At 43.1% G+C, this 24,305-nt stretch overlaps 2 protein-coding genes across 2 annotated transcripts; one reads left to right on the top strand and one right to left on the bottom strand.

Moving 5' to 3' along the window:
• The first annotated feature begins 447 nt into the window (after positions 1-447).
• PMPCA (peptidase, mitochondrial processing subunit alpha) lies at positions 448-7,596 on the top strand. The gene is made up of 13 exons (XM_089535123.1): positions 448-507; positions 1,144-1,346; positions 2,034-2,113; positions 2,745-2,827; positions 3,300-3,394; positions 3,678-3,778; positions 3,908-4,171; positions 4,423-4,515; positions 4,599-4,717; positions 4,965-5,055; positions 6,024-6,086; positions 6,395-6,539; positions 7,031-7,596. Exons 1-13 carry the CDS (start codon positions 461-463, stop codon positions 7,198-7,200), a joined length of 1,554 nt encoding a protein of 517 aa, XP_089391249.1. The 5' UTR covers positions 448-460; the 3' UTR covers positions 7,201-7,596.
• A 1,666-nt stretch (positions 7,597-9,262) lies between these two features.
• On the bottom strand, positions 9,263-23,972 carry LOC149308120 (phosphatidylinositol polyphosphate 5-phosphatase type IV-like). The gene is made up of 12 exons (XM_089535122.1): positions 23,323-23,972; positions 22,297-22,456; positions 19,631-20,408; positions 18,513-18,636; positions 16,426-16,523; positions 15,915-16,039; positions 15,495-15,614; positions 14,385-14,492; positions 13,298-13,459; positions 12,722-12,837; positions 11,223-11,359; positions 9,263-9,896 (listed from the first exon to the last, which is right to left on the bottom strand). Exons 2-12 carry the CDS (start codon positions 22,316-22,318, stop codon positions 9,764-9,766), a joined length of 1,923 nt encoding a protein of 640 aa, XP_089391248.1. The 5' UTR covers positions 22,319-22,456; positions 23,323-23,972; the 3' UTR covers positions 9,263-9,763.
• Between the last annotated feature and the right edge of the window lie 333 nt (positions 23,973-24,305).

Genomic DNA, 24,305 nt, shown 5'->3' with positions numbered 1-24,305 from the left:
TGTGCATATATATATATATATATATATATATGTGTGTGTATATAATATGTATGTGTATAAATATGTGTGTGTGTGTATATATATATAGGCACACACACACATTTACATCCTATGGAATCCTGGGCATTTGTAGTTTGCTGTGGCGCCAGAACTCTCTGACAGAGAAGGCTAAATGCCTCACAAAGCTAAAAAAAATCCCAGAATTCCATCGCCTGGAGCCATGGCGGCTAAAGCAGTATCAAACTGGATTATTTCTGCAGTGCAGAGGAGCAAACCTAAATTGGAGCTACATGGGAGCCGGAAATGATGGTTGGCCACAAACTCTCCCTACCTCTTTCCCTCCCTAGCAAAGTTCCGCCCACAAAGGGGAGGGGCTTAGTGGCAGCCAATCAACACCGCCTCTGCGGAGCCGACCAATCAAAACCTGCCTTCCCGTCCATTGCCGGGAGAAGTTTCCAAAATGGCGGCGAACGTGGTCCGGAGGGGCGGCTGGGGCTCAGCGCGGAGGTGAGACTGGGTTCTGCGTCGCGCGGGGGGCTCCTAAGCTCCGCCCCTTTTTCTTGTCCCAGGAAGGGAGGGGGGAGGAGGGAGAACTTGCTTCCCTCAGAATTCTCCCCGAAGAGGAAAAGGGGGAAGCAGCGCCTAGGGGTTAGAGCAGCCTTTCTCCGCCTTTGTAACCTTGGAGGAACCCTTCCAGTTGTTATTTTAAGGCCTTGGGAAACCCAAACCTTAGTGGTAGCTATATGAAATATCCCATATTGAAACCAGTGATTTCCCCCCAACTTTGGTCCTCCATTTGTTTTGTACACCAGCCCCTAGAATCCCTGACCAAGCTGGCAGGGGATTCTGGGAGCTGTAGTCCTCAAAACCTGGAGGTCCAGAGTTTGGGAGCCACTGGTTTAAACTGTTTATTACAGTATTAAAACAGAATAAAATACAACTTAAAGGTTATCATAGAATTGTAGAATTGGAAGAGACCGCAAGGGCCCTGATCCAGTCCAACCCCTTCTGCCATGCAGGAACTCACCGTCAAACTTAGTCTCAAAGACGTTACAAGATCCCTTCTTCGCACGCTTTAACTGTGTAAGTGGTCCCGAAGTCAATATTCTCGAATGGCTTAATATAACAACGCTTGTGTTCCAGGTTTGGACTGGTTGCCTACCGGAAATACAGCAGCGGGGGAGCCTACCCCAACATCCCCCTGACGGCCCCCCTCCCTGGGGTGCCCAAACCGGTCTTCGCCACGGTCGACGGCCAGGAGGGGTTCGAAACCAAAGTGACCACCCTCGAGAACGGACTCCGGGTGGCTTCGCAAAACAAGTTCGGACAGTTCTGCACCGTTGGGAGTAAGTCACGCCTTTTTGCGGCTGGGGAGATCTCCCTCTGAATGGTGGCAGATGATATATACAGAGTATTAAAGAGCAAAGATGTACAACAGAGCATGAAAGTGACAACTGTACAAGCCACTGTGTTCCTTGTTACCACGTAATGATGCGAGAGCATCAATTCATTTGAGATGAGGCGCTGGAGAAGAGCACTATGGGGTGCTATGGACGGCCAAAATGGGCCCTAGAACAGGATCAAACCATAGAAGCCAAGAGGATAAAACTGAGGCTGACGTTCTTTGGTCACATCATGAACAGACACGGCTCATTGGGAGAAACAGTAATGGTAGGGAAGGTGGAGGGAAGCAGAAAGAGAGGAAGACTGCTACTAGATGGATCGACTCCATTAAGGAGATCATGAGTATGAATGTACAAGAACTAAGCAGAGTAATGGAGGATGGGGGGTCTTGGGGATGTCTCATCCATGAGGTTTCCGTGGGTCCAGATCAACTCAAGGGCAGTTAACAACAACAAAAAGAAACCTTGTGCTAGCCAACAACACAAAAGCCCTATACAGTATGACATTAGGCAGATACTATTTCTCTGTTCTGCCCAGCCTCATATTGATATAAGTGAAAGCTCCATTTTGGAGGGTTCGGAAACACACAATGACATTTCCTTCTCTCTTTCCCTGCCTTTTACCGACAGTCCTTATCAACTCGGGGTCAAGATATGAAGCGAAGTATCCCGGTGGCATTTCACACTTTCTGGAAAAGCTGGCTTTTTCCGTAAGTAAAGCGGGTGAAAGTGGTGCGTTTGAACTTGTATCTGCTGCTGCGAAGGGTCAGAAACGTCTCCAAAAGCAACAAAAAGATGGTATTGTAGAACAAATGTTGCAAAAGCCTGTGAGCCATAGCAGGACAGTGGTCAAGAGGTCTGTGGGCCTCCTTTAAGTCCTTTGTGGGGGGGGTACCTTGCTTCCTCTCTCTATTCTGATCTGTCAAGGTCCATCTGTTCACATCTAGACACAGGAATGAACATTAGCTGGGCAATTCCATGGGGTTAGGGGCCAGTTTCCCACCCTGTAACCTGTCTCCCTCTCCAATGCCAAAATGCCTGCTTCCCTCTGTTTGCTTCCAAAATGGCAACCAGGATTAAAATGGCTCATTCTGGAAGAGAGACAGGGGATTGGGGGCAAGGGCTTTTTGAAAGGGGTTAGGGATGAAGGCTTCTTTCTCAGTTAGTACACGTTTTGGAGACTTTTGGTGTGCTTTACAGGTGAAAATCACCCCAAAATCACATTGGGCTTCTTAAAAATGAGAGTCAGGGGGCTCCAAGGGCCACCAATGTGGCCCCTTTCCTATCCCAGACCTAATATCAAAGTCGATACCCCTTTCCCCCTTCTCTTCTTCTGCTTAGTCTACAGCTCAGTTTGGCAGCAAGGATGAGATCCTTCTTACTCTGGAAAAGCATGGTGGCATCTGCGATTGTCAGGCATCAAGGTACGTTGGTTTATTTAACCACTGTCTGTTGAGAGCATCACTCTTAGGAATCAGGAAGGAGAGGTGTATGGGCATCTAAAGTGGAGTTTTTCTTGAACGAATGGGACCGATCTTTACCCTGCCAATACATGTTCATTTTTTCTTTTCATGGTCTTTTCTCCCCCCCCCCCCCCCCCATCTAGATAAGCCATGAATATTGGCACTCGGCCATTTTGCCTCCCTTGTAGACCATCTTGATTTGCTTTGGGGCAGGGGCTTATTGTTTCTATGGTACAAAGTTTCTTGTCCCACATATGAAAGCAATATTTCACTTTTCCCTTGAATATGGCTTCCTTGATCCTCTTTCTGCATGCCTAGTTTAAGACTAGATTAAGAAGGGGGTGGGTGAGTTAACAATTCATAAAATGTGGCTATAGGAAGTTTTTCAGTTGTCCCAAGCTGGTTGTGAAACCCAAGTTGTTAACTTTTCCAGGGATACCACAATGTATGCGGTTTCTGCAGAGGCCAGAGGGCTGGACACAATGGTCAGTTTGCTGTCAGATGTGGTGCTGCAACCCAGATTGTCAGGTGAGGTAGCATTTGGGACACTCTGAGTGCTCTACAGTTTTTATTTTGACAGTGAAACATCAGCATAATTTACACAGGAGAGCGGAAAGTCATAGACATGTGTCCAGTTTTGCCTGTTGGCGATTCAGATGATCGTGGTGATCATTTGGAGTCTGGGGAGGGTTTTCTTTTCCCTTTTCCATGCCAGATTGACTCAGGCAGATGCTCTTGTGCCATCATGGCCTCGATACTCTGGGTAGCTGGATTTTCTGATACTCATTTTTGGCTTTTTCTCTTGGGGCAGATGAAGAGATTGAGATGACTCGCATGGCAGTTCGCTTTGAGCTGGAGGACCTGAACATGAGACCCGATCCAGAGCCTCTTCTCACAGAGATGATTCACGCGGTGGGTTTCCCTACCCAGGTTCCAATTTTAATTTGCTTCAAGAACACGTTCTTGAGACTGAAAGTGAGAGCTTGAACTGAAAATCCCAAGTTTCAGGACTCCCAAACAGTTTGTTCTTCTCTTGGACAGGCAGCTTACAAAGAAAACACGGTTGGACTGAACAGGTTCTGCCCAGCAGAAAATGTAGACAAAATTGACCAGAAAGTCCTTCATTCATACCTGAGGAATTACTACACCCCCAACAGGATGGTGTTGGCTGGTGTTGGGATCGAACATGAGCAACTAGTAGAGTGTGCCAGAAAGTACCTCCTTGGAGCTGAGCCGGTATGGGGGAGCGGAAAGGCCCCTGATTTAGACAAGTCCATTGCCCAGTACACAGGAGGGATTCTCAAGGTAAGCAACAAAAAATGGACTGCCTTCCTAGACCACTGTTCTGTCTTTGCTCCAAATAATCCCATGATGTGCTTGAAGGTATTTATAGAGGAAAGGCTTGGGGGTATAGTGGTGACTATAATCCCCCAAATGGCAGCCAGAAGTAATGTTGCGTCAGTTCAGCGGCACTGAAATGTGCTCTTCTGGTCTGCCAAACAGGTACAGGGAAAAAAATGGTCCCAAATCTATTATTACTTTCTGCCTCCTTGCAGCTTGAAAAAGACATGTCAGATGTGAGTTTGGGACCCACTCCGATCCCAGAATTGACCCACATCATGATCGGACTAGAAAGCTGTTCATTTCTGGTAAGTAGTGACCACTGAGGAGTCCTGGCTGCTCTGTGCCCTTTGTATAGCTGAGTGAACCAGCATTTTTTTGTCTCATCTAGGAGGAAGACTTTATTCCCTTTGCAGTATTAAACATGATGATGGGTGGAGGTGGATCTTTTTCTGCTGGAGGACCCGGCAAAGGCATGTTCACCCGGTTGTATCTCAATGTGCTCAATCGGTGAGTCCCTTGCTTTTAAGTGCTGAAATCCAGTGGTGATGGCAACAGCAAAATCTGCAGCCATTCTTGGATGTATGCAATGCCGCAGTCCTTGGTGGAATTCATGTTCTGGCCCCTGGATGACACTCACTTGTCTTTAAGAGGAATTGCACAAAAGGCACCCCTAGATTTTTGTTCCATAGCACAAAGGTACCTGGGGAAGCTATCTTCACTTAGCTTCTCCATCACTGTATTTGTTTTTCCCCAGACACCACTGGATGTATAATGCAACAGCATACCACCACAGCTATGAGGACACAGGTCTCCTTTGCATCCATGCCAGTGCAGACCCCAGGCAGGTGGGTGCCTTCCTGAAATTTGTCCAGCAGTTTGTTTGTTCTGTATTCCTTTTAAACTTACAGAAATCATTTGCAATTGATGAGCTGCTGGATGAAGCTTGCTACCAGCTGAGTTAACAAACAATGCCTTTTAAGCAGTTTTAATTGCCTTAAATAGGGCTCTTGTCAACATTTTATCTTGTTTTATGTTTCAGTTATCACTTTGATCTGCCTTGAGCTTCATATTTAAGAGGATGTAAATCCAATGTATAAATAAAAGAAATCCACCATAATCATCCATATACATGCATACTTTGGTTAACAAGCCTCTGAATAAGACACCCACCATGTCTTTTTGCATCTGCCCTGCCTCCCTTATCCTTGTCCTCTGTCTAGCTGGAGAGTTTTTAAGCATCATTATCATAGGGAGGATGGTGAAGGAGAGCTGAAGAAACACAAACTTTTGCTGGTTGTAGCAGCATGTCTTCAGTAAGGCTGTGAAAAAATGGATTCTGCTCCAGCCAATGGCTGGCTGTGGTACCAAATTTTGTTAAAGCAATGCCTAGGAACACATTTACTTGTTAACTGAAGTATACCTGTATCCTCTGTATTCATGGCATTTAAATGAATGGATTGTTATCATTTGATGGCTAGGACATATTATATTACTAATTTTAAGGTCTCCTAGTGCTTGGAAAAATAGCTTTTGGCCTACAAATCTGAAATGGCTGTTTAGTTGTTCTCAAAGAAAAAGTCATTTTTCCAGGCTCTGAGCTTTTCAGGCTTTCCCAGTGCCCTAATCTATCAATATGGTATGGTTGGACCCTTTCCTTTCCTCTTCTTACTGCACAAACTAGATCTTTTCTTGTTAAGATTCTCCATTTTACTGCATCTGCATGAAAACAGCTGTTGATTAAATGGAATTTCATTTACCGGCCACACTGGTGTTATTCTGCCTGCACTTACGTCTCTTTTTATTTTATTTGCAGGTTAGAGAAATGGTGGAAATCATTACTCGGGAATTCATTTTAATGTCGGGAGCAGTGGGAGAGGTAAGCCGTTCCCTAATTCTTCAATTCTAGAAGGTATTCCTTATCCTTATAAATCTGGAACATCAGACCATCCCCAGTAGTTCTGCCTGTGAGGAGGTTAGCATCCTATGGGACTTCTAGGTGTCTTCCTCAGAGCTGGTACAGCCACATTGGTTACTAACTGTAGGACAAGATGTCTTGTCTTTCCGGTATATATATAGCCTGATGCCTTCAAGTAAGCCATCTCTGTGGCCAGCTTAGACTATATTGCTAAGGTGGGGAATCTAAGCCACTCTTGGGGCTGAGGTCACCTTTATCTTTTCCTCCAGGTTGAACTGGAGCGAGCCAAGACGCAGCTACAGTCCATGCTAATGATGAACCTAGAGTCTCGGCCAGTTATCTTCGAGGATGTTGGGAGGCAGGTGTTGGCGACAGGCATGAGGAAACTCCCTCATGAGCTCTGTGTCCTGATCGGTAAGTAAACCTACTCCACTTTCCTGCCTGTCTCTTGGTTAGAGCCAGCCTTCTGATGGAAAGACAGTTTTTAGATCATCAGTTTTATTTTACCCAAGACCACCATTGCTGTGGCTGTTTCACTCTTTTGCTACACCTGCCCAGATGTCCAAAGCATCTGATGAAATTTCAGATCCATTTCATAATGCATCTGTTTGACTCTTCAGCTGGACTGTTGCCTCTTCCTTTTCCTGCTTTGCTTCAGAGCTATTCACTGGCTTCTTTTGCCTCCTTTCACACTGCTGCATGTCGCCTTTCTTCCAGAAGAGGACCCAAGGTGGCTCACAGAAGCCTCAAACTTTTTTTATCCGCTATCCCTTTCCTCAACAATTTATTTCTACAAAAGACAATTCTAGTTGTCTAGTTTCTCTGTGCCAAATTCTGCATAAACTGAGCCTCTAAAGGGACAAGGATGTGGCAATCAAAATAACGTTTCTTTCCCTCTTCTGTAGGCAAAGTGAGTGCAGATGACATCAGGAGGGTGGTGATGAAGATGCTGAGAAACAAGCCAGCCATTGCTGCACTGGGGGACTTGACAGAGCTGCCCAGTTACGAACACATCCAGGCTGCCCTCGCCAGTAAGGATGGACGACTTCCAAGGATCTATCGGCTTTTTCGTTAAAACTGCTGCAAATGACACTGCATGAGTCTCTTGCCAGGATTAGGATTCTCTTGGCAAAACTTCTATTTGTGTGCAAGAGTGGCGTCTTTGGGCCTTCAACAGAGCGCTTCTGGCATGTCTGTCTGAGGACATTCACCCCTGGAAATAAACTTTTCTTCTGCAGAAGACTCCTTAGACTTCATAAAACATAATTTAAAAGAAACCACTTGCCAGTAAGGTTGATTGCCTCAGCTGGAAAAGCTACCATGGAGAAACAGCTTGTTCTGTTATCTAAATCTGTGTTCATGTTGATTAGTGTTTACATAAACTGCAACACCTTGCCCAACAGTTGCACTCCATGATAGAGAATACAAATAAAGAGTTAACAGATCATGTGTTCAGTGAGGATGTTTTGACTTCCAGTTAGACCTCCAAAGTCTAGCCTTGAAACATGGGCAATAAACCAGCCTTTCCTTGGTCCACAAGGGTTGTGATTAAGATCTAGGTCTAGATTACACTGCTGCAGCAAATATAGCCATAATGTTAGTTCAAAGACTAACAGCATACTCCTGTACATGTTGACTCATAAATTAACACCTTTCGGTTCAATGAGACTCAGGTAAGATGTATATAGGATTACAATCTAAAAGATTACTGTGGACGCCTCTGCTCTTTTCAGATGCAACTGACAATCTATTCAAGGCACCACAAGGCTTTCGTTGATCCAAGATCCAGAACAATTAGAGCTTTAACATGGTTGCTTTGTTTGACATCTATGCCTATATGCTGTATTCTTGCAAGAAAAGTAGCTCTCCTTTTCAAAGGTCTTTCCCAGACTTTCTGCTTGACTCTTGACTAGGTGTTGAGAATCAAACCTGGGCCCATTCCCACCTTTCCTTGCAAATAGACAAACTTCTTATTGTCCTAAAGCAGGGATGTGCACCTTGATGTATCCAGAAGCCAGTCTGTAACAGTACAGTATTTCATGCGGCGTAGGAATGGGCAACTGTTCCATCATTCTTCACCATTGGCTGTGCTAGGGGTGGTGGAACTTGTATGCCAAAAACATCTGAAGGGCCACAGCTTTCAACTTGGGTTTTAAGAAAGGCAGTAGTGTATTTGATAATCGGGCAGAGATTTAATTGTTCAGTTGACTTTAGCTATGCCTACTTTTTGCTATCTCTCTAAGCTTCAAAGTCCCATCTCTCCACCCACCTTTAAAAGTATAGTGGCACTGATGACACCTTGGTTAACACTTCCTCATCTAGTACTTTGACAGTAATAGTGCACTGTAAGAGCAGGAAAAGAATCTTGTAACTTTGGAGCAATATCCATAAGTGGATCCATAAGAATGTGCCAAAAGACATCAAATGAAGTATCCTGAGAAGTAATATTAAAATTAAGCATCCTGCAAAATACAGGAGTTTATTATCAAGCACTGATTCCACAATGGAACCCAATTAAATGATGCTTCTTTTTTACATTATTCATTCTAATGGCAGAATTTAATACATCCCCACTGGAAGTCATTGCAAATTTGAATGGCCAGGTTTCCATTGGTAATAGAAGAATTTAGGGAAAACTGCATGAAGGAATGGATGGTCTCTCTGTACAACATAAAAGTATAACTGGAGAAAGAACTTGGTACACCTGAAGCTTTAAGAATATGGCTCTTTTATCAGTTTAAAGATGTTTGGGACACAAATGGATCCAGGTAACAGGTGACTAAATGAGGAAAAAAGGCAAAGCCAAACATGAAAACTCCTGTAACACTGTTTTTCAGGCCACTGGCAGAAGCCAAAATTTAATGCTGCCCTTTATAGATTATTGATTTTTGCAGCCATTGAGAAAGAGACATGCACAGATCCATTGTCAAATTAAACCAGTTTGTATTTTGTCTCTTCAAGTAGTGAATTGACAGTTTAAAAAAAAGATTGGGAAATAATCCCAAATCGAAGTTGGTTTGCTCTGATTGGAAAGAGGTTTGAGATGTAACCAGTTTTCCAAGTGTTGGCTGCAATCAGCTATCAAAGCATTTCTTCTTGAGTTGCGCTATAAAAAAAACAACCAGGCTGCTTTGAGGTACTGAATTAAAACTCAGTTGTTTATGCTTAAACAGCCTACTGGTAAAAAGGACAAAAGGGGAATGAAACAAGTATCAAGTGTTGCAGGAGAACTTCCCTTTAACCCAAGATGGTCTCAAGAGGTATCTTCCAAATGTCTGCATGGCTTTAAATATAGAAGATGCCCAAACATTTTTGTATAGTAGTATGCAGCACACTTAATTCAAGCAAGCATTTTCAGGAAGCACCAGTATCTCAGGAGGTATGCCACATGGGACAAGACAGTTGCTCACCGACAAATCCGTCCTTGTGGTTGAACCCATTCAAATAGCCAGGAATCTCCAATTTCAGGACACCTTCTCCCATTTTCAGTAAGGCTGGAGCACTGCCAAGATGACTCTGAAGGTCTCATTGCACAGGCTGCAAACAGCAGGCACTGGCACTCTTCCATTTGCCCCTCTCTCAAGTCTGTCTTAGGTCTGCCGCAGAAATCCCCATTTGGTGTTTTGTTTTTTTGAAAGTCAGGAAACAGAACAGACAGTGCTGGTTTTCTGGTTCTTCAAAGCCTGCTTTTTCTGAAGTTCCCTTGTGATCCGTCTCTTGATGCCAATTAAATATAGCTCACGGTCAAACAGTCCCGCAGCCAGTGGGATACTGCAAAAGACAAGGTAGTAGCAATAAGATAGGTGCTACAAGGTGAAGTGCAGACACTCCATTTTCACAGGCTATACATCTGGTACATGCACACATATGCACATGCACACACATATAATGCAGGGGTGGGAAACAGTGGAAGGGTAGGGGGCTGCATTACCCCCCAGAAAATCTTTGGAGGGCTTCACCCACTCCCACAAAAAACTGTCCCCCCCCAAATATAGATACATATGTGTGGCTGAGTGAGTGTGTGTAAAAAGTGTGGTATAGTGGTATGAATATTGGACTATGAGTCTGGGTACCAATTCAGCCATGGAAATCCACTGGGTGACCTTTGAGCAAGTCACACACTGTCAGCCTCAGAGAAAGGCAAAGGCAAAACACCTCTGAATCTTGCTGAGAAACCTGTGACAGGTTCATGTTATGGTTGCCACAAGTAAAAACATGACTTGAAGGTATACAACATGTCAGAGTGCTCCTCATAACAGAAGCATCAGTCATCTTGTAAACTACGGAATGTTTGATCAGTGGATCATCTATCTATCTATCTATCTATCTATCTATCTATCTATCTATCTATCTATCTATCTAAATTAAAGAACAAATGTTTCAGTAACTTTTTTTTGTCTCTGCTCTTAAATTTTTACCATCAAAATAACATTCAGACATGTAATTAAAAAAAGAAAAGGAAATGAATTTACCTCGTTAGAAAATATCCTCACTTCAGTCATCATATTTGCTGAACTGTACCTCTTGAAAGCGTGCTTTTCAAAAATTAATAAAGGCAGGCCACTAACTGTTGAATTTAATATTCTGGTTTTCATCCATGCTTGGTATTATATAACCTGTAATTATCTGCATTACAGCAATTTCCCAGAATCTTGTCACAGTTCTCAACAGCTTAAGAATAGCCCTCTTCCATAGTCTGGCACATTTAATGTTGTTTAACATTAACACCTGCTTCATATGGTTCTTACTCCATGTTGTTCTCTGCCTACAGGATCTCAGCAACACAACATAATCCCACACAAATTCAGGCTCTCCCCAAACACTCTTTGGGTGGGAAACTTGGGATGCTCTTTTGCCTGGCATGTCACCAGATTTGCCCAAATATCTTCTTTCTGAGGATCCAGCAGCAAGACCTGGGTCAACCTGAAATGCCCTGTCCACCAGTCTGGTTAGCACTGAATGGCTCCTTACTGTCTAGAGGGACATTCTTCTGAAATCTTGATTTATCCAACAAGTCCAAAGTACAAATAAACTGCCTTGCAAATATTACCACCCCACATGTCATGCCTTAAATACAACTGTGAAGGAAATACTAACTTGTCTCTCCCAGGCCTGACTTTGACACGAAAAAGCCCATAGACAGGTCGATGGTCTGACGTTTTGATCCCAAGACAAGAAGAGTATTTCACAGCATGAATATCATCCTTGTGACGGCTTCGGTATATTACTCGATCCTGAGAAGATGAAGGGGGAGGGATATATGACTAAGTTACCAGTAGAAAGAAATGGAGAACAGCACAATTCAGACTGAAGCAAGAAATAGAAAGGCTTCTCTTGTTCAGGGGGATCCCTAGTCTTAGAGAGATGGCTCCTCCCATTCTTTCTGGGGAGGCACGACTTTCAGTCTTTGAGAAGATATGCCCTGGGAAGGACCCTTTTGTGCCCTGCCTCTGTAATTAGAAGAGTGCTCCCACTGCAGGTGAGTGGCAGGTGTTTTTAGGGACTTCCACCCACAACCCTAACTGAATTATGAAAGTTTACAGTAGAAATGGAACATTGTGCCAAGTCCAAACAGGACAAGAGACACATAGCATATGCATGAACATACAGCATACACTCTTTGAACCAGGCAAAGCAACAGATACACATAGAACTAAACCACGTTTTATATCCTCAATGAGTACCCAGCTTGTTGGGGGCAATTAGCTTACACTTTGTAAATTGCTTAGTACATCAGTAAGCGGGATAGAAATGTACTTGCTACTGCTATGGCTCAACCATAGAATCATAGAATAATAGAGTTGGAAGAGACCGCAAGGGCCATCCAGTCCAACCCCCTGCCACGCAGGAAACCCAGATCAAAGCATCCCCGACAGATGGCCATCCAGCCTCCGTTTGAAGACCTCCAAGGAGGGAGACTCCACTACACTCCGAGGGAGAAGTGTGTTCCATTGTCGGACAGCCCTTACTGTCAGGAAGTTCCTCCTAATGTTAAGCTGGAATCTCTTTTCCTGCATCTTGCATCCATTGCTCCGGGTCCTAGTCTCTGGAGCAGCAGAAAACAAGCTTGCTCCCTCCTCAATATGACATCCCTTCAAATATTTAAACAGGGCTATCATATCACCTCTTAACCTTCTTTTCTCCAGCTCCCTAAGGCGTTCCTCATAGGGCTTGGTTTCCAGACCCTCTGGCACTACTTCTATGCCTTATCACAGAACAGGATAGAAACCTTAAACCTGTCACTAGTTGGACCTGTGGTTTACAGATCTCCTCTTGGAGATCCTGAAAGAGTGACAGCAAGAGGAAGGGGGAGCAAGCTTGCAAAAAACCTCTAAGACAAACATTAACTCTGACTGCATAGCGTTTTCTGAAAAGGTGATTACAAACTCTACAGTGCTCAAATGCCAGTTCTAAGTATAATGTCAATCCTTTTTAGGCATCAAATGTGCTTCCTACACCTCACAATGCTGCTTCTCCACTGAACAACTGAACATTAGGCTTGCTGGGTGGAGGGACTCTGGGACTTGGGGCAGCCTTCCACAGAGCATGCATTCCTAGGTGGAATACTTGTTTGTTGCTCACTTCCAAGTACTTACCGTGTATGAAGGTATCCTCTGTTTGGAGGTAGAGTCATAAGTATCTTGCCCAAGATCAAACTTATATGAAGGGCGGAAAAAGATTGGTGCTTCTTGGAACCCCTTAAATATCGAACCTATGAGAGGAGATAAGATAGTGGGTCAATTTTTTAACCTGCTAATGTTCTGTCACCAAATCCTACCCTGCTAATGGTTGTGCAGTGGCCTATTCAGAACAAAACAAAAGAAAATCCTCAACAAACAAACAAAGTTTACTTATATAGCAAGTTTATAGCTGAATAAAATAATGATTCAATGTGTTCGCTCACTGGGACTGCAAACAGATATGTTTATTTAACAACAATAACAACAACAACAACAACAACAACGTGAAGTGATTTTTAAAAATTAGCTACATAGTCTTCGGTGTCATTTAAAACCAGTCAGAGGCCTACTTTCTCCACATCTTTACTGCTCTTGTGTTTATATCAAGCTTAATGGCTTGCCTCAGATAACTGGGGTCATGGATTAGCCAATCCAGCCCTGTTTCTTTTCTGGTCGACATATATCAAAGTTCAGCAAGAAGACTGTACTCACCCTTGTTCATTTCCTTAATCAACTGGTCATGCTGTAGCAGCTTAGAGAATTCTGTTTCTGCCCCTTGGTTGAGAATTTGTTCCACTGCCTCCCGATTCTCATTTAGACGGAAATTAAAATCTCCAAACCAGAAAACATTGTCAAATCGGGTAGTGACATCAGCTGCAAGGCCAAACAAAGGGAAAGAGTACAGCAACTGGGGAGTTTCTGGACTGAAGTAATAAGTGTTTGCTGAAGTTTAAAAGGCAGCAGCTACTCCATCACCAAATTATGAGGGAATAGAGTTCAGTGCGGGTGTCATAGACCCTAGTTTCCACAAATAAAGATCTTACACCTTTCAGACAAGGACCAACTATCCTCTTGTGATGTGCATTTGAGAGCATTCTTTGAAAATATACTATCTTTGTCCAAATTGTAAACATACTGAATTTGGCTAAAAAATTACTGATTGTTCAATCACACTTCTCTCTCAACCGAAACCTACTTAATATGGTTGCTAGCAGTAAAAAAATAGAACTACCTCATTTCCACTCCTCTGAGCAACTTGGAGGTAGGGCAAAATAAAAATCTATCAAGATATACAGTGGACCCTTCCCATTCAAGCGATTTTGGTTCCAGGCTCCCCTTCAGATGGCAAAAAACACAGATGTTGCACCCAGTAGTGTGGGTGGCAGTAATGTGCGCATGAATGCATAGTTGAATAATATGGGGCACAGCAATCATCTGGTGGTCAAATCTGCAGATCACCAGCCAGACACTACAGAGCATCCACTGTACAAGTTAATATGAATATATTCTGATGGGCAGGAGTGAAAGAAAATGGTTCCTTAGCATTTGCCACTCCTCATATTTTATATCTAAGTTTTCATGTTATACACAAATGATATATAATTTAGAAAAGTATATATTTTAGATTATACATATTACACACACACACACACACAAACAGTAATAACAATAACATACCATATCACTTCCTATCAAATAATTCCTATGAGAACACAGCACTTCTAGCTTCTAAGCTGCCTTGGATCCTATCCCGACAGTAAGGAAGGGTATACATTCAATAAATAAGTAAATTACTCACAGGAGCTTGAGCGATAGGGATTGGTATCTGGAATGTTTTTGGGCAGTGCAAGAGCCTGGATGGTTTTGTTGTAATCCAGCACCCTCTCATACACTTTGCCATCTCCAGCTGAAAAGGAAACAAACAAGGTAATTATGGTACAGAAACAGCATTAACCACTTTGGTAGATGACCTATCTCAGAAACTGGATATGGGAGCCTGTTTTTGCTGGTTCTGCTGGCCTTCGTAGCAGCATTTAGGATCATCAACTATGACATCCTTCTGCACTGTTTTGCTGATATGGCACTGGGGGACACTAGCAGTTTCTGGTCCAAGCTCAGTTTAAGATGCTGGTTTTGACATGCAAAGTCTTAAATAGGTTGGGGCCAAGATATCCAAAAGACCACTTCTTCCTGTACAAGCCTGTCTGGAGTTTGAGACTCTCAGTGGTCTTATAGCATGTCCCCCCACTCCACAAAAGGCAGGACCTTCTCTGTAGAAACACTTTGACTATGGAAATCCTTCCCTTCTGAAATTCCAGTTTCGCAGCCAAGACTACGCTGTCCTATATGGTCTTTGGTCCTTAAACCAAAGTTTGGCTTTGGGGTATATTTTAATTGTGTTTTTAAAGAAAACTGTTTTGTCTTTGTTTTTAAGAATCGTTTTAGTCTGTTTGTGTTGTGAATCCGATCAGGATGGGTTGAGGTGATAAACAAACAAATAGCTCAGTGCAACTGCTCAAAAAGACAAGCAACTAGGGACAAGGTTCCATGGCAGCTTCCATTGGAGAGGAGGTAAGAGATTTCTGCATTGGAAAGGGGGAAACAGAGGCTGTCTTGAAACTCTGGCCCACAGCCCAACACTTTCTCAGTGGCCTAAAAGTGAAGCGCTGAGTGAAACAGGGCAAAGTCCATGCGGTAGATATAAACAGCAATGCCAAAGAAAGACCCAAGCACCAGTCAGAATCCTATCGAATAGGTTAAGAAAAATTCTTCAACTGCACACACTTTCAAAGGACTCAGAACATTGCTTTTCAACAACAGAAGGATGGGAGCAGTATGAAGACTTGAGACAGGCGTACCACATCTGCTCACCAGCCCATATATTACCAGTACCCAGTGAAATACTTACATGTGAAATGGGATGTGATAAAAAGGAACGAAGTGCCAAAGAAAGTGAAGCAAACTCCTAGGGCACCTTTGGTTTTGATTTGGGATACAATGCGAGTTGTCACTGTGGCAAATTCAACTTCTGGGAGGACAGAGAAAGAGAAAGAATAGTTGTCAAACAGCACCTCAGAGATCTGGAAATTAATTTCTGTGGTGATCAATGGGGGCTCTGTCAAGTGCTATGGTTAAATATTAGGCTTTGGAAATTTTTGCTGAAAAAACTACTACGACGTTTGGTTACTTAAATATTAGGTTTCTTTACATTATTTTCACATTCCTTCAAAATGGGGCAAAATTCACTTTTACTGATCTGTACATGTATGGCTACTTAATTGATTAATGACTTAAAAGCAATGTAAAAGGTCTAATTGGCAACAAGTACCTGAGCAGAACCAGATGAGGTCTCTTCTCAGGAAGACAGCCATGTAAAGTACACCGTGGGCAGCTGTGTAGAACATGACATAATGGGGACCCAATGTCTCCTGCAAACGAATCTCCCATTCTCGCCTAGCAAAGTAAAACGAAGTGAACAAAAACATCATAATCCTCTTGCTCATTCCTTCCTACATAAGATCTCCTAAATCTGTCATAGTTTAGGGCCTCAAGCATATCTTAATCTTCCTTCCAAATTCTAAGGAGCTCCTGTCTTCAGTTGCTGCCACTAATGGCTGATGATGGAGATGGGGATGTCCTGCTAACCCCAGGGGCAGCACCATATAACCCTCAGATCATTCCTAGAGAAAGATACTTGTACTTGCCAAAAGTCTACAATAAACTTTGGCCCAAACGACCAGGTGATTGATGTTTACTGGAAACCTAGTAGATGAGAGTTACAAAGCTAAAGCAGACAGTCTGTTTGTACAGCCAGGAGGAAGTATCCATTCCCCCAATACCTGTCTGGGCAGCCTTCTTGGATTCCTATCACATACATGTCCTGGGCATAGTCAGGCTCTGTTGGCAAAAGGAAGTCGTCAAGAACCTCAGGGAGCTCCTGAAAGAAAAGGAAGATTTCTTCAGATAATAGGCAAACATTTAGAATAAGGTTGGGTGATCTCTCCAGGTCTAGGATTTCTGCCACACCTCTTTGGACTCATTTTTTAAAGTGGGAGTCCTCCACACACCTTCCAGGGGACTGGGGGGAGGGGGATATGCCACATTTGGGGCCGGATCTCCTTGTTCTGTTTTAGGCCAAGCAGAGGCTTTCCCACCCCATGAACATGGATTGACTGGAAACTGCTTCTGGCTTTGGTAATGGGTCCTCCCTCAGCCTAAAACAGACCAGGAGCACTCCAAAACATAGCAAATTAATCCTCATCCCATGGTGTATGGGCAGATTTTTCAATGAAAACAAAACACACTTGGGAAAATTGGAGGGCTGAATGGGCCCCACTTTGCCCACCCAATTTGAGAGGGAAGGAAGAGAGGGAAGAAAATCCAAGTGAAGGAGGGCATTTGGATCAGAGAATCTGTATGTTCACCATGCTAGCCGAGATGAGCAATGAGCCCCATCTAGGCTGGAATACTTCACGACTAGCCTGACGTTTTCTCCCACAGCTCAGAAGATTAGCAGCTTTAATCCATGCACAGATATTATGGTGGGATTAAAGGAATGCTGCTGCTTCTGCCTTCCTGTACATAGCCGACACACATGCCATGACACTTGCATCAAAACAGATGGCAGTTTTAGTACAGTTTATTATGAATTAAAACATTTCTATTCTGACTTGTATCCAAGGATCTCAGTTCTAGATGCATCTCTAACACAAAATTCCATGCACTGTGTGTGTTGGGGAGGCAAATTGCAGGATTTGCTAATTCTTCCCTCCTACATTAAAAAAAATATCCCCGTCTTTCTCCTGGAAAGGGATCCAAGGTGGCTCACAGGTAAAATGGTTAAAAAACTTTACGATAAACATTTTAAAACAATTAAAATCATCATGCTAAAACTGTATAAATTTACATTAAACATACAAAAGTAATACACACACACACTATATAATATTCATATAGAAAAACATAAACACACACTGTATAAAAGCCTCCCTGACAATGACTATATATTAAAAACCTGTTTGAAAAAGTCTTTGCCAGCCAGAGAAAGGAAAGCAAGGAGAGGGCCAGCCTAGCCTTCCATGGCAGGTTCTAAAGAGTGGGAGCAGCCACTGAGAAATCTCTTGCATTTATGCTATTCTATCCTACTACTATACTACTACTACTATCCTAGTAGTATTTAGCCTACTAAATGAGTCTGTGATGGTGGCGGGGCTGAGAGAAAGTCTTCCTCTGAAGTGCAAACTGAGATTATCTTGATGTTTCTTCCCATAGTCAGACCTGTTAGGCTTGAGTGAAGGATTCACCCTACTGACAAACCTAAAACTGGAGGGGATCTTGGTTTAGGGGAATGGATGAGGTACACATGGATTTTGGAATCACTGCCAACATGTTCACCACAACTTAGTGTTAATACAATGAAGTGTATTTTATTTATCTTTGTTCTTTCCCTCCCAAAGCCGGAACATTTCCTTCAGCTAAAAAAAAAGACATATATGACCCTTTGTTCAAACTTCCCACATAGTCTGAATACAATATAAAACAAACAGAAAATGCAAACAGAAAACCAGGATCAGAATGTGACACCTCTGGGGAATGTCTGCAACAGATATGTCATGCCTCTCAGATACAGGGCAAATGTTTTCAATAAAACTTTACAAGCCACAAAAGCATAGGTGACTATCTCTCTATAGTCTGTATGCTATGAGAGGAGGGAGCAGAGTTGAGATCTGAGCTGTCCTTTTGTTTTGCTTTGCTTTTTCCTAGTTCCTATTATTTTCTGTGAAGCCTCCAGAGCAGCTCTGGAGCAAAGTCAGCAATTTCAGAGCCCTAGAACTGCCAAGCTGTGCATTTTCTTTTTCTCCCTGACTTCTTGAGGCGTACAAGGGCTTAACATTAGACAAAGCTATCAGATTCCTGCTCCCCTCACCTTTTGGCCCTGCATGTTCCAGGTGGCTACAAAGATGCCAATGTTCCGATCAGGAAAATATCGGTTCAGCTCTTCTGCTCCCAGCAATGCACCGCTTGCAAGAAGGCTGCCTTCCAAATAACTTCTGTGGAAACAGAACAATCTATGTTTAAAATATTATTTATTTATTTATTTATTTATTTATTTATTTATTTATTTTCTATAACAGCATTCAAGGCAGCTAATAACAAATAATTATATCAAAATGTGCAAGTGTGTGTCTATTTTAAGTGCATCACAGCCCGAAGACTGTGAAAGCTAGCCACCTGAAATGTGAGACAGCTATTAAGGACATTATAAGGATGTTCTTCTGGCATTTGTCGTTGTTGTGTGCCTTCAAGTCATTTCTAACTTATGGAAATCCTATAATGTGGTTTTGTTCCTAAGATTTGTTCAGAGGGGGTTTGCCTTTGCCTTCCTCTAAGGCTGAGAGAGTATGACTTGCCCAATGTCACAAAGTGGGGTTCCATTTAAACCCTGGTCTCCAGAGTCACCATTCAGTGCTCAAACCACTATACCACACTGGCACTTCTGGAATTACTGTTGTAAACAAGACTCAAATCATGACTTTAAAGGTAACAGCCAACACATTGTATCTTGCCTGGACACTAACTGGCAGCCAGTATAGTAATTTTAATATCTGTGTAATATGATTACTCCTAGATGTGCCAGTAAGCAATCTGGCTATAATGTTTTGAACTAACTGACGTTTCTGAATGTGGCAAAGATATAACCCAATGCACAGTGCATTGCAGATGTTCAGCCCTGATGTTACCAGCACATGCACTACCATCTTTAGATTTTCCAATTCTAGGAACCTCCCTCATCTATCCTACAGACAAGATTGGAGGCATACTATCACAAGGCCTCTAAGCCAGTGATTCTCAAACTCTGGTCCTCAAGATATTTTGGAAGACTTCAAGAATCTTCAAACACTGGTCTTGCTGGTTAGGGCTTCTGGTACGAAGTCCAATACCATCTGGCCACTAACATTTAGAACTGCTAGTCTATATTATAACCAATACCCCCCATGAGGTCAACATGTAAATATTAATGGCCTGGTACTACACAGAACATACCTGTTTCGCACATCCCTAACACGGATAGGGGTCAGCAGGCTGAACGAGGACTTCATGGAGACTGAGGAGCAGTTGTCGCAAACCATCCCTCGGCTGTGTAGTTGGGTGTCACTCCAGCTGCTGCCTGCTCTCGGAAAGAAGGTCTGGGAACAAAGCCTGTAATCTGCACAATCCGGGTCGATCCTATTAGTCGTCCTCAGCGAAGGGAAGGAGCCATCCAGTTCCAAAGGGGGTGGAGGCTGGTTGGGCACAACTTTGGATAACCTGCCGTGTGAGTCTGAAAGGTTTAACTTGGCCTGCACAGTGTTGGGAGTCTTGGAGTCCCTATGTAAGCTGAGGGGAGATTCCTGATTATGATGGCAGTTTCCACTGGAGACTATCTGTTGCCTGACAAGACTCCTGTCCTCGAGGGAGCCATTAGAGGAGCCCATCTTGGTGAGATCTATCAAGCTGTCTTGGCTCATCCTGAAGAATCTTCTCCGCCGGAAGATCAGCTCATCGAGTGATGAAGTCCGCTCAAGCCTTGGTTTCCGAGGAGGCGTTGGGGTAAATGATTTAAAATTTGTACAGGTTTGGAATTTTTCTGGGAGGAATCTTAAAGTGTCATTGAAAAGGGAATGCTTGATGTCTTTCTGGGCCTTGGAGAGGTGGTCACCACTGTCCCCTGCCTCCCCTGCAGTGCAGCCAATTCCCTGCGGCGATAAGTTTTGGAGACCTTTAACCTCAGTGCTCTGGTTTGGCTCCATTGTCTTCTTGGAGAATCCATCAGGTGGTCCAACTGCAAGGAAGAAAAAGAATCACACTCTCTTACTGGAATTCAAAGACATTGCTGTGTTAGTCTAGATCAGTATACAGAGGGGTATTGCAGCACTTTCAGTCTGAGAGAAAGAAAGAAGCTTTCATAGACTTCAGATCCATTTGAAGTAGACTGAAGTCTATGAACACCTTATCCTACCAACTTCTTTCTCACTCTTACTGAGAATAGGGTATGTTTTTACCTACAGGTTGGAAATGCAGGAGAAGATACGCATGAAAACACTGTAGTCTGGAAGGAACACAATGGCTTGGGATACTGGAACTTCTTAAGACAGTCTTCTTCTAGATCAATTTTCCTGTCACTGAAATTGTTGCCCCAAATCTTTCTTTAGGAAGGCTAAAATATGGTGGGTGGCAGCCACAGAGAGAGCCTTTTCTATGGGAACACCACTTCTTTCAAACACCTTTTCTTATCCTGGTGCCATCCTTGTTACCACAACCTAGGTGCCAGGCCAAAATACAGATTTCCCAAGCTTTTAAGATAGTTCATAAATTTGGTGTGTTAATTTTCAGGCAGCTGGGGCGGGAACTATTTCTGTTTCAGTGGTTGTTTTAATTTTGCATATTTTACAATAAATTTTACATTGCATTCTATTTATCTTGTAAGCATTGCTGGGAACATATGCTCTTAGAGGGACTGAATATAAACATGTATAAAAATCTATTTGCCTATTTACTTTAATGAAACACATTGAGAGTGTGGCGGAGTATCCTTCTTTGATTGTGTATTCCTGCATGGCGGGGGGTGTGTAGATTGGATGACCCTTGAAATCTCTTCCAACTCTAGGGTTCTATGATGCTATGAAATCAGTAACATAGTGGGTTAAGGAAACCAACCTAAACAGAAAATCGGAAAAGACAGAAGTGGGCTGATTGATGATGCCAGGCAAGTCATCTGGTTATCAGTGCTGAAAAAGTCCTCTGCCGGACATTTCCTGTTTTCGCTTCCTAAGAATGGCCTCACAAAACATTAAGACATGTGTTCATGAGTGCAGAAGCAGTCCTGAATGTACTTTGTTCTCAATAGGTTCAGGGGTTTAAAACTTGAGACCAGAAGTTTGAATTGTGTCTAGAAATGGAGAGTGTCAGGGCACCTACAATCTCTGACACTTTTGACAGCATGTCTCAGAACCAGGTAATATAACCCAGTGAATTGAGGCTGGTAGCAGGGCTTTTCCTCAATCAGTAATTGGCTGCAATATCATAGAATTATAGAGGTCATTCAGTCCAACCCCCTGCCATGCAGGAATTCACAATCAAAGCATCCCTGACAGGTGGTCATCCAGCCTCTGTTTAAAGACCTCCAAAGAAGGAGACTCCACCAAAATCTCTGAGGGAGTGTCTTCCACAAACAGCTCTTACTGTTGGGATGTTCCTCCTAATGTTTAGGTGGAATCTCTTTTCCTGTAGCTTGCATGCATTGTTCCATGTTCTAGTCTCTGAAGCAGCAGAAAACAAGCTATGTGTCTTATAGCAATATCATTATGAGCAAACAAAAGCCTGGGTTGGACACTCAATGAGAAATATAAATCACTCCTGTTAGCCTGGTCACCCAAAAAGACCCAGTCTTTGTTTCCTCCTGTCCTGTTTCATGCTAGGAAGAGCCAAGTGAGCTTTGAGGATCAGCAGCCCACAAGAATCTTATCTATTGTGGGATTAAAGAGAACACATGCACTTCGGCTTCGCTGTTGCTACTGTGCAGAACAGCATATATAGGCAATGACAGTGTCTTTACTCCTAAAACACCCTACTATGACTCAGTCGCACTAATAAGTTTCCGAGGCAGAAAAGCCATCAAATTCCATAGCTACAAGCAAACAAAAGTGAGCCGGCCCATTCAATATACAAACCTCCTTCTGTGTTCTCTGACATTACTCAGGTTGAGAGATGTGAGGGAGGCAATTCAGTGCATTCCAGTGTTCAGAAAATAAAGTAATAAATCTGGATCTTGGAGCTGGTTTCAAGCTTTAGTTTCTTTGTCGATGCCTTTGCTTAGCCTCCATTCCCCATCTGCAGAACAAGAACAAAAAAAGCCTGTGTTAATAAAGGAAAAATAATGCAACAAACAGCAGGGGTTAATATGCCTTTATTGCAAGGCAGCCCCAAATCCACTGAGCCAGGGTTCAAAACAAGGAGCATCACAAAGGCAAGGGCCATTTTTAATGACAGACAAGCCTAAATGGATCACAAAAATACAAATCCCAGGATGCCATAGCAGGGAGACACGGCGGTTAAAGTGGTGTCAAACTGCATCAATTCTGCAATGTGGATGCAGCACATTAAAAAAACCACTCTTCTCCTAAATCTCCCCCCTAAACTTGCCCTTAATGACTCCCAAGCCTTCCTTGCAGGGCTGTTGTTCTTTAATATTTGTCACGTTTAATGCCTTTTAGCTTCATAAATGGTTTATTTTAAACACATAGATGTCTCTCTCTCTCTCTCTCTCTCTCTCTCTCTCTCTCTCTCTCTATGGGAAGAATGTACATGATGATAAATAACAACAACAACAAAGATTATTGTTATTCTTATTACAAGAATAGATAATAGATTATTATTATTGTTATTGTTATCTCACAGAAACCTTGCTCTCCTCCCAAATTTCCCTTCCAAACTTGCCCTTTGGAGGACAAAAGACCTCCCTTAATGACTCCCAAGCCTGCCTTGCAGGGCTGTTGTTCATATTTATCATGTTTAATACTTTTTAGCTTCATAAATCGTTTGTTTTAAACACGTGTTATTGTTATTGCAATACTAGAGAACAGATATTATTATCATCATCATCATTAATTTATTTCCCCACAGAAACTTCGCTCTCCTCCCAAATCTCCCTCCAGCCTTGAACTCCCTCCCCCTCAAGCAAGGCCTCCTAAGCCTACCTCGCAGGGCTGTTGTGTTGAGGCGGGCGACGCGCGTCGGAAGAATTCCGTTTGATTTAATAAATAATAATAAAACAAAAACAAAGGCCTTCGAAATCTTATAAAAGCAGGAGGCAAAAGGGACTAAAACGAAAGAGGCAGAGGCTAATCTTGGCCTGTGAGGAGATGGAGGGAAAGGGCGAAATGAGAGGCCGCGGCCTAGTACTAGGCTAAAGCCGGGCGCTCGCGTAGCCCCTCAGGGCCGCCTCCCCCGGCTTCAGGGCGGGCCTTGGCTCGGTGGTTGGCGGCGCAGCGGCTCCTCCTCCCAACGGCTAAACCGCCGCTTCTTTCTAAAACCGTGGAGAAAGAAGGCGCCTCGGTAGCAGCCATGGCCAGAAACGGAGAAATTACCCCAGAGGCGCCGGTCTCTGAGGTAATTTCTCCATCTCCATCTAGGCCTTCCACATTTTTGACCAAGAGATAGACAGACACACACATATGTCATTTTGTGTACATTTTTGTTGTTGTGTGCTTTCATTAACGACGTATGGAGTCGTTCCAGTCCAGATGTTTTTTTGTGGACTTCATCTCCCAGAATGCCTGGCTATTGGCCAAGATGGCTGGGGATTCTGGGAGTTGAAGTGCCCTCAAGAAACCATTTAATGAAGTTTCTTCAGAGGGAGGTTTGCCATTGTTCTCCTCTGAGGCTGAGAGAGTGTGACTGGGTTTTCATGGCTGAAATATAAAGTTACAAAAGGACTCCCCCCTCACTTTTTGGGGTTTTTTTGGCACAACTTCCCAAACCCACATCCACTATCAAGGGATAATGGGAGTTGTGGTCCCAAGTGTAACTCCCTCCCCAGCGCTCAGCATGGACACATAGCCCCCAAATAATAATAATAATAATAATAATAATAATAATAATAATAATAATAATAATAATAGCAGTAGTTAATGATTAAAAAATATTTTTCTTCTTCTTCTTTGGGAATTTGTAGGTCTAA

Source organism: Sceloporus occidentalis, unplaced genomic scaffold (assembly GCF_023333645.1).
Source record: "Sceloporus occidentalis isolate IW3139 unplaced genomic scaffold, rSceOcc1.0.p SCAF_8, whole genome shotgun sequence".
NCBI classification, from domain to species: domain Eukaryota; kingdom Metazoa; phylum Chordata; class Lepidosauria; order Squamata; family Phrynosomatidae; genus Sceloporus; species Sceloporus occidentalis.
This window is presented reverse-complemented; position numbering and strand designations above follow the sequence as displayed.